This window comes from Mandrillus leucophaeus, unplaced genomic scaffold (genome assembly GCF_000951045.1).
Source record: "Mandrillus leucophaeus isolate KB7577 unplaced genomic scaffold, Mleu.le_1.0 Scaffold121, whole genome shotgun sequence".
Classification (NCBI taxonomy): Eukaryota; Metazoa; Chordata; class Mammalia; order Primates; family Cercopithecidae; genus Mandrillus; species Mandrillus leucophaeus.
Window position 1 is genome coordinate 6,067,119 of NW_012100432.1, and position 10,469 is coordinate 6,077,587.

General features: G+C 55.4%; 1 protein-coding gene across 2 annotated transcripts in view; it reads right to left on the reverse strand.

Moving 5' to 3' along the window:
* Positions 1-3,273: 3,273 nt before the first annotated feature.
* TPRA1 (transmembrane protein, adipocyte asscociated 1) overlaps positions 3,274-10,469 on the reverse strand; it is a 19,070-nt gene continuing 11,874 nt past the window's right edge. For both annotated transcript variants that reach the window (XM_011971283.1, XM_011971285.1), the window contains exons 4-11: positions 7,171-7,257; positions 7,002-7,074; positions 6,798-6,877; positions 6,121-6,231; positions 5,929-5,989; positions 5,620-5,722; positions 5,402-5,482; positions 3,274-3,990 (exon numbers count right to left, since the gene is read on the reverse strand). In XM_011971283.1, coding sequence (XP_011826673.1) covers positions 3,723-3,990; positions 5,402-5,482; positions 5,620-5,722; positions 5,929-5,989; positions 6,121-6,231; positions 6,798-6,877; positions 7,002-7,074; positions 7,171-7,257 — 864 coding nt within the window. In that variant the 3' untranslated portion in view covers positions 3,274-3,722. The remainder of the gene's footprint in view (positions 3,991-5,401; positions 5,483-5,619; positions 5,723-5,928; positions 5,990-6,120; positions 6,232-6,797; positions 6,878-7,001; positions 7,075-7,170; positions 7,258-10,469) is intronic.

The window sequence follows — 10,469 nt, forward strand, 5'->3', positions numbered from 1 at the left end:
GAGAGGAAATTCGGACCCAGAGAGACACCAGGGACCCCACACACAAAGGGAAGACCACTCGAAAAGGCAGCAAGGGGGTGGCTGACTGCAAACCCAGGAGAGGGGCCTCAGAGGAAACCAACAGTGGACCCCTTGATCTTGGAATTCCAGCCTCCAGAACTGTAAGAAAATAAATCCGTTGTTGAAGGCCCCCATCTGTAGTACTTTGTTATGGCAGCCCTGGCAAACCCATATATCACTGGCCATGCGTTCACCCGTCATATCACCGTGCTCCAGTGCTCTGGGTGGGTGGACCTGCAGGTCTCAGAGCTCTGCTGCTTCAGGGCCATGCTTGGGCTGGCATTGAGCTTGGCAGCAACTGAGGACCCTGTGTCCAAGGTCTCCTTCCCTAAATTCTCAATGGTGACACCTCTAAGGTGGGGGCTTCACTGACCCACAAACATCAGGGTGCAGTTACTGAGGGAGGAGAAATGGGTATTGGTAGCAACCAGTCACCTGCTACCCTGTACCATCAGTGAAGAAACTGAGGATCAAGGAGAAGCTGTGACCTGCCCAAGGTCCACAGCCCACGTGTGGCAGCAGTGGAAAGGTAAGACTAGACTTTGGCCACACACAATGAACTCTGTCACCATGTTAAAACTCCAGGAACCCGGCATCCTGCCACTCCTCTGCCTAATGCCTGTTCCCACCCAGACACCACAGAGGAGATGTGGTCCGAGCAGGGCTCTTCAGAAAGACTGAAAATGTGACTAACACACGTCAGTGAGGATGTGCCGGTGGGAATGAAGGCCGGCACAGCTTCTTGGAATGGGTGTGTTAGTTCAGATTAGGTTCAACTGTAAGAGAAACATCAAAAGTGGTTTGAACAAGATAGCCACTCATCTCTCTCACACGTTCCAAAAGTCATCTGAAGGTAGGATGTCTGGGGTCGTTACAGATGAGCTACAGTGTCCATGACATGGGTTCTATCCTGTTGCACTTCAGTGAGAAACTTCCATTCCCCAGATTACCCTATGGTTCAAGATGGCTGCTGTCACTCCAGCCATTATAAGCACATCCCACTCAGCCCGAAAGAAAGGCCACCTCCTATCCCTAGGGAAGTTGCATGCATACTTACATCCATTGGCCAGAACCCACCTGCAAGGAAAGTTAGGACATGCAGTCTTTATTCTGGACAGCTGTGTATCCAGCTAAAAATCAGGGATTCTCTTTCAATGGAGAAAAACAGCATATATTGGAGGACAACTATTAATCTCTGCAGAAGACTCATAAGAGTAATTAAAACTGATTAAGACTGTGTGCTCCAGCAATTCTACTTGCATGAGTTACCAAAAGCAAATTTGTAAGGATTGTTGATGTTGCCCTGTTTGTTGCTGGAAAATCTCTCAGAAACAAAAGTCCACCCCGAGGGAAGTGGTTTATAAATTGCCATATATCCACATGTATGCAGCTGCAGGGGTTAAGCAGTCCTGCACTTGACATGGAATGATCTCCAAGATCCACTGGAGCTACAGAATATTAGCATTAAGAAAGAGGGATGATACACACATCCATCGGTGTGAACACAGGATGGCTCTGGAAGGTTATGGAGACCCTGGGTGCTTCAGGAGGGTGACGAAGGAATTCAGTGCCACACAGGGAGATTTATCGTTCACCAAATACCCTACTGTACTGCATGAACCTTTTTTTTTTCTTGCCATGTACATATATGACCTATTTTTAAAAAACAAAAATTACAAAAATGCTGGGCACGGTGGCTCACGCCTATAATCCCAGCACTTCAGGAGGCCAAGGTGGGTGGATCACGAGGTCAGGAGATCAAGACCATCCTGGCTAACATTGTGAAACCCCGTCTCTACTAAAAAATACAAAAAATTAGCTGGGCATGGTGGCAGGTGCCTGTAGTCCCAGCTACTCGGGAGGCTGAGGCAGGAGAATGGCGTGAACCCAGGAGGAGGAGCTTGCAGTGAGCCAAGATGGCGCCACTGCACTCCAGCCTGGGCAACAGAGCAAGACTCCATCTCAACAATAACAACAACAAAAATTACAAAAATGGTCTCTTTTCTTCTGTTGATGCCTCTCTGCTCATTCACTGCACCCAGCAAACCTCAGCTGACACTGCCATCTTGGACTGCATGTGGATTTGATGGTCAAATCCCTGCTGGCCCCCAACCCTTACCCTGCTCACTCAGAATGCCGTGAGCTTGCCTTCCCTGATTACTAGGCTTTTACGTGAGCTGAGAGGCCTCAACAAAGTATGCCACTCAGGGGCACCCTGCAGTCCCCGCTGCAGCCCAGGAGTCCAGCTCACTGGCCATACTGTCAGCCCTGCCCACTAGCAACCCTCCTGGTCCTGGATCCCAGGGAGCCTGACACACTGGCGCCACAGACATGAGCTGTGTTGGAGCTGGTGCCCTCGGCACCCCGTTCCCGCCTAAATAAAGGCCAATCGTGGAGGCAAGCAACAGCCTGACCCTCAGGGTCCCCATGGCTGGGGCTGCGACCTCCTCAGGCTCTGAAGCATGCAGTTGGCTGTGTCCTGGGTGGGCCCCTGCTCTCCAACACTGGGGATTACATAACTGGCAGCAACTCCCTTTCACTCTGGCTGCCAAAAAGCTCAAAGCCGAACTCAGGTACAAGGGCAGTGGCAGGGACATGTGGGCCCCTCTCCCCTACTCACGCCTTATGATCCCAGTGCTTTGTTCTGATTTACTCCCATTTTTAGCCAACCACACCCATCCTTATGACAAACATCATTCCCCACATCCTGTCTGCTGAGGGTTTACTAGTGCCAAGCACTATTCTCGAGGCTAAAAATAAGAGCGATCCTTATCGTTCATGACTGTACGCCAGCCACTCACGCTTAGTGTTTTCCAATCCTTACAAAAGGCCCTGCAGGATGCGTCTTCTCCGGATTTTACAGATGGCAATAGTAAGTCCATTCTGAGTTTTACTGGAGCTGAGCAGAGGGAACCCGCTGCTCAAGACAACAGTGTGTGTCTCTGACACAGAAGGGAGAGGGGCTAGCTCACAAAACATAGTTCTCCTCTCTCTCCAGTGTCTGTCCCCACGACTCAGATGGGCCCGGGGCAGGGGCAGCTGGGATCCTGTTTCTCTCCACCTCCCCAGCAGCCAGTCCAGAGCTTGGGCAATGGGGATTGTTCCTTAGTTGAGCAAACAGAGGCCCCCTGAGCCTCCCAGCCCCTCACCCAGCCCTCAGGCTCCTGAAAGGAACCAGCGCCAGTATTCCTGCAAAACCTCCACATTAGCACCTTCTGCTCCTTTTCGTTTTTATTAAAAAATAGATCAAGAAAATATACACACTTCAGTCCATCCACCACAGTGGGCTTTGAGGAGGCCAAAGCACCATGGGGATGGGATGGAGGCATTGGGAGAGCCAGCCCTGCCCTCGTGCCAAGGATGCAGAGAAGAAGGGTGCCCTCAGCCAACCTTGCCAAGCATGGCCCTGGAAGGAAAGCCTGGGCCATGTCGCTGAGCAGTATGAGACCAGATGGGAAGGGAGGAGAGTCCCCAGTGAGAGCAGAGATGGCAAAGGGGATTGGGAGCCCCAGGGAGGTGGGGCCTCCAGACTCATGGTGGGAACAGGGCTACACAAGGCTACCGCCCACAGAAGGTCCCTTGACCTGGTCCTCCTCCCCCGGGGACACTGGGCCTGCTGGCCTCCATTCTGGCCTGTCCTCTGCAGGCCCTGGAAGCTGCTCTCAGGCATTGATGGCCTTCCAGCGCTCACTGTCCGTGCTGTTGATGCTGCCAGTGTGGCAGGGCATGGAAGCAATATCATCCAGGTAGGCCACCCCGCCCGCAGAGTCAAACTGTGTGCTTGAGTAGCTGGCAGCTGAGGCCCCAGCAGCCCCTGGAGCCTCCAGGCCCTCCCGCCGGGCCACAGCGTAGGGCTGGGGTAGGTGTACATCCGGCTCCTCTGTCTCGTCCACTTGGCATTTGTAGGAGAAGAGGATCTTGGGCTCTGAGCTGACAGGAGGGAGACAGGGGCACAGGAGCCTCACTGAGTGACTCAGGAACAGTCTTCCCTCCAGGCCAAAGGGGCCACCAGATAAGGAAGGAATCGGCCAACAGTTGCCTGATACCCACCCCAAGCAGGCCTGTCAGCTGGACCCTGGGGCCCATCTAGACTTGTTTTGGAACCCAGCCCTCCTCCCCCGACTGTGTGAGCTCAGGCAGGGGGCCTCTGTGCCTGCTTCCTCATGGTGAAATGGGTGCGTGCACACCGTGTGGAGGAAGAACGACATAAATCATGAGCCTTCAACAGCACCTGCCCAAGCGCTCAGGAAACATTGGCTGTGGCCTCCGCCCCACTCCTCTGACCCCTGTTGCTCATGTTACCGCCCGCTCCACCCTGATCTGGTCCCTCGGCCCTCAGGGTAACTCTCCAAGGGGGACACACTACACCCAATTTACAAAAAGGAGCCTGAGGCTCAGGAGAGAAATTGTGTCTGCAGATCCAAGCTGTGGCTGTGGGCCAGTCTGACCCTCTGCCAGCTTCACCCGGGGGGAGGCTGAGCCCCTCCCCACAAGACCTGGCAGGTGAGAAAGGAGGGGCAAAGCACCCACATTCCGACCACATTAGAGGCCTGGAGTGGGACCCCCAATCCCACGTCTTCAGCATCTCATCTCACAGATGCTTCTGCAGATGCATATGTGCATAGCAGTGTACTCACCCCCAGAGAATCCAACTGACTTCCCACCCCAAACCTGCTCCCCACTTAAGTCTTCCCCCAGCAGGGTACAAGCTCCATGAGGACAGGGATTTGCATCCACTGTGGGCCTCGCATCTTCTGGCTCTAGCAGTGTCTGGCACACAGTAGGTGTTCAATGAATGCTTGCGAATGAATGAGTTCATATATTATTAAATAAAAACCAGCAATGTAGGACAACGTGCACAGTCACTCTATCTCTCATGGTGAGAGTATGTCTGTGTGTACTGTACATACAAGGTGCATATATATGTATGCATATATGTATATGTGCATATATCTACATGTATGCATATATGTATATGTGCATATATCTACATGTATGTATATATTGAGCGCCTGGGTGTTCATGTGTGTATGCATGCATGTGGGCGTGCATGTTTGTGTGCATGTGCCTGTGTGTATCCGTATGTGTATGTTTGTGCATGTGTGCATGCCTGTGCATCTGTGCGTGCATGTGCACGTGTCCATGCACATGTTGGTGAGTGTGCATATATCTGTGTGCATGTGCATGTGTATCTGTACGCGTGTGCCCATGTGCAAGTATGTGCATGCGCATGCACAATGAATGCATACACAGCCCCTCTGTTTCAATCCTCACACCCATTCTGGAAGAAGGCGCAGTTCCGCCAGCAGCCACGCGGGGGCGCCGGCGGCCACAGACTCACCCAAAGAAGCCCCGGAGGAAAGCCACGTAGATGAGCGGAGCAAAGAAGCTGAAGTACAGGAAGGTTGTGGCATCTACACAGCTGCGGAGAAGACAGGTCAGTGCAGGGCCTCCCAGCCCTATGCTGACTCCACACCTCCCCATGCCCCCAGTGGGTGGACACCCTGCTGCCCACTTCCCATGCCCCCACGAGGTAGACACCCTGCAGCCCCCACGCACCAGAGCCCCTCGATGATGTCCAAGCAGAGCAGCACACTCCCCAGCCCCTGCAGTAGGTTGAGCAGTGCCAGGATGCCCGCATACACGTAGAAGCTCCTCCGAGCTGGGGGCCAGACAGGGTGGGTCGTGAGGTCCCACCCTGGCCAGGCCAGACTCTGCCTCCAGCATCTACCACCCTCAAGCCTGGTGTGTCCCTCGGGGCCCCCCTAGGCCTCCCTTTCACCCAGGGCTCTCCAGCTCCCAGCCACAGTGGCCCAGTAGATGCCCTCCCGTCCCCGCCTGTCCCAGAGCTGCTGGCCAGCTGCTCACAAGGCAGAGAGATGCGCTCCTTCAGCGGGGTCTTGGGAAGGACGACCACCAGAGAGTAGACCTACAGAGACAGGCAGGGCTGAGACAGTGCTGGGGGCGCCAGCCCTGACCCACAGCCAGAAACCCAGGCATCCAATCCCCTACCTGGCCCTGAGGCCCCAGCCACCCCAGTTGCCCCAGCCTGAACCTCACCAGGAAGAAGAAGCAGGAGCTGACCAGCCAGAACTGGCGGCCCCCATGGCCATAGATATTAAAGTCCTCAGCTGAGAGATGGGCATCAGGGTACAGGATCTCCAGGGTGCCCTGCAGGGGCAAGCAGGAAGGGATGAAGGGAGAGGATCTCAAGGCTCCTCCCTCCCAGGGGCTTTCCCTGATGCAAAGCCCCCTAAGCTCTCTACCACACCAAGTCCAGCCTCTTGGCCTGACCCTCAAGTCACCTGCCCCAGCCTGCTCCCAGGCCACGTACTGCCCACCTGATTATAGCACCCGGAGCCGGCCCAGTCTTGGGCTGAGTCACACGGGGCAGGGGGCAGAGACGGACAAGGTGCAGTACCTCCCCCCAATCTAAGAAAGGGGCCTCTAGATGCATGCTTCTCAGGGAGGTCTGCGGACCTGCACTGTCCCTACCTGAACTCCTTATTAAAATGGCAAGTCCTGAGCCTCCCGCCCTGGTGCCCTGGCCTACTGGATCCGAATCTCCAGGGGACCCCAGAATGTGCCTCGGTAACAAGCATCCCATGTGATTTCTCAGGTGCAAAGTTTTGGGAACTCTGAAGGTGACAAAGACTGGAAACCTCACCCAAGCCCAGAAGCAGTGGGTGCCTGGTGCCCTGACCCCTGGCATCTCCTGCCCAAACCCACCCTCTTACCTGGGTGACAGAGTAGGCCAGAGACAGCACTGTGGTGATGGCCAGCACCCGCTTGATGCTGGACTTGCTCTCCAGGTGGCCTGGAAGAAACGTGCTGGTCAGTAGGCAGGAGCCAGCCCAGGTGACCACGCCAGAGTCAGCCCACAGCCAGGGAGGGGCAGGGGAGAGCGTTGCCAGGGCCCCGGAGCCCAGCGGTACACACACCAAAGGCCAGGCCCAGGATGATCACACTCAGCTCGATGGCCAGCAGGAAGAAGCGGGTGATCTCCCACAGGATCTGCACGCAGAGTGGGCACAGCGTCAGCCCAGGCCAGCACCCCCAGCCCACCCCAGGCCAGGCCTCCCTGGCCTCCCTCAGAGGGCCCAGCCGCACCTTATCAGCAACAGTTGCAGCGTTCGAGGTGCTCACCGTCATGGATACCACGGCCCGGGCAATGCCCACCAGTGCCACCACAAACACCTGGTGGGCAAGGGAGTGGCGTGGTAGTCAGGGAACAAGAGCCTCTGCATCGGCAGGGGCAGTAAGCTCATCCCCATATCTATAGGAGCCTTTGGTTCCTGAGGTTGGAAAGGAGGAAGGGGCAAGTCAGGGTGGGACACAGGGAGGGGGGGATCAGGCTCCAGGGAGCAAGGCTCACAGACTTGCAGACCCTCAACTGCAGGTGTCCTCCAGCCTGGCCCTCCCCTCTTGGGGCCCCAGTTTCCTGGCTAGGAACAACAGCCTTGGGCTGGTGAGTAGGGGTGAGCACGGTGGAGCCAGATGGGCCAGGTTCACATCACAAGTAGCAGGCTGCTGCTTCCTGGCTCTGTACCTTAGCCTTCTCATCTATAAAACGGGGGCAGAAACAAAACCTACTGCATTTGATTGTTGGGTCAAATGGGTTAACAGATGCAGCAGAAGACTGCCTGGCACCTAGGAAGGGCCAAGTATACATTTGCTGTTATTATCATATTCATGGTTTTAATTCTGAGGCACGCGGGACCAGGCGAAAGGTCACCGACAACAGGTGCGGAGACCTCTAGGAAAGCCACCGGCCCAGCAGGTTTCGCAAAAGGGCCTGCTCAGCATCTGTGGCACTTATCGGCCTGGTATATCCATCCCCTTCCTCTCCCTCCTCACCCCCACTTCAGTGGTTCCAGGTGAGGCTGAGTCCCCCGCTCCTGGCTTCAGGGATGGGCCTAGGACGCAGCACTGGCCAGTGGTGTGTGTCATTCCCCTGGCCTGAGGGCTGGTTCAGGGAAGTGCATGGAACCCACGGGAGCCCCATGAGAGAGAACCAGGATGTCAGGTGCAACTGCTGGGAAAGGCAGACCAAGGGCATGCAAACCTGGAACCATGGACGCCACCCTGCTGCCACAAGGGCAGATGGCAAGAGAGCAGGGCCATCGGGGAGATCTCAGGCTAAGTGGGAGATGGAGATGGTGCCCCAGCACCACTGCTGTGCCCCAAAATCCTGCTGTGCCTGAGGCCCAGGAACTGCCCAGTTTCTCAGTCAGAAACTGGCTTCTGTGAGTCTCAGTTGGGTTTTCTGACACATGCCCAGATCCATATATACTCTGTCTTTTATGCCATGAGAAATTGTGTCAGCAGGGCAGGCAGCAAAAGCAACAAACTGCCAAATGCCTACTGTATGCCAAGCTCCCACTGGGCTGCAGCTATGCAGATGACCTCATAGGTGCTCATACGAACTCCATAGCTAAAGCAGATCAACATCTATTACACAGAAGGGCACTGGGGCACAGAGAGACCAAGCCACTGGCTCCAGGTCACACAGCAGCATGGCTGGGGTTCAGAGCTGGACTTCCTGAGTCCACTCTTACCACTGCCTCCTGAACTGTTTAGGACAAAGTCCTCAAAAGTTGATGGGCTGGGCCCTGTTCTATGTTCCTGGACATTTAGCCCTGGCTCTTTCCTCCTGCCTGCACTCCCCCTTATCCCACAAAAGGACATCTGCCTAGCATACAGTAGATGTTTAATATCTGTTGAATAAATACACAAATAAGTAAATGGGGAGAGAAGCAGAGAAGAAAGCAGGCCTCAGTTCCCAGTCCTGTCCATCACCATCTTGCAGGTGTAAGGGCCATCAGGCCACTACAGCCTCCAGGCTTCCCCAGTCCCTTGTCTCTCTGCCTGCCCACAGCCCACTCCTCTGACTGGGAAGTTCTGGGCTAGACCACAAAGAGGCAACCAGGGAGCCACTCGGCTCTCATGTAGTGGTATCTAAGGGTGGACTCTAGCCAGGCAGGCCCTGCAGGCAGGGTAAGGGCGCCCTGAAGGAAGGGAGCTGGACAGCCCACACCCGAAGCCCATACCTGGACAGCCCGCACCGAAAGCCCACACCTGGACAGCCCACACCTGGACAGCCCACACCTGGACAGCCCACACCTGGACAGGCTGCACCTGGACAGCCCTGAAGTCCACACCTGGATAGCCTGTCCCTCAACAGCCCATACCTGAAGCCTATACCTGACAGCCCCCAACCAGACAGCCTGCACCTGGATAACCCCCACCTGAAGCCCATTACCTAGACGGCTCATACCTGAAGCCCGCACCTGGACAGCCCATACCTGGGTAGTCCACACCTGAAGCCTTCTGCAGCCCACACCTGCACAGCCCAGACCTGCGGCCCATATCTGGAACCTGCATCGAGACTGCCCACACCTGGAACCCACACCTGAAGCCTATACTCAGAGCCCACACCTGGAGCCCATACCTGGAGCCTATACCTGGACAGCCCACACCTGGAGCCCACACCTGGAGCCCACACCTGGAGCCTATACCGGACAGCCCACACCTGGAGCCTATACCGGACAGCCCACATCTGGAGCCCACACCTGGAGCCTACACCTAGAGCCTATAACGGGACAGCCCACGTTTGGAGCTGCCTTCTCAACCACAGCCCTGACACCTCTCCCCAGGCAACATGTGCCAGGACCACCAAGTGGTGAGAATGCAGGCTCTCCCAGCAAGTAAGATGTCTTCTCCAAAGAGGTTTCACAGAATGCACAGATAAGGGACGAAAGGTTGGTGGATGCAGTGGGCATTTTCCCTACCCAGCATCCATTCCCCTCCCCTCTAGTATCAGCTCCCCAGTTCTGTTGTAGGGACCACCTCCCTCAGTCCATATGGTCCGGCTGAGCTGATGCTGCCCTCCCAGCTTCACAGAGCCCCTTTCCTTCCTAGCCACAGTGCTTGGCTCAGGGATGAGGATGGGATCCCAGGTGGGCCAGTCAGAGGAAATCCCAGGTCTACACTGGCACTATCAGCAAACAGGCACTGTCTGCCTGAGTTGTAGAGGCAGGACGTTAGCTCAAAGCTGTTCTTGGCCATCTTTGACACCATATGAGGGGAACTCATCAGAGATAAGTCCCAAAGACAGCAGAGATGCAGAAACAGATCTTAACAGCATCATTTAACTGCCTGGATCCAGCCATACCTGAAGCTCATTTTCATTATAGAAGCAGCTAATTCCTTTTTGTTTCAGTTGTGTCGTTGGCTTTTCTGTCAACTGCAGTGAACTCACCAGGATGTAGAAGGTGATAAAAATGGGGCTGGAGGTGATGCGGATCTTGGCCCGAGCAGATGGAAGCTTCCAGAGCAGGAAGATGAGGAAGAGCACATTGGGGATGAGCAGCAAGAGGTCCCAGTACCGGACCCTGGCAGACAGGCAG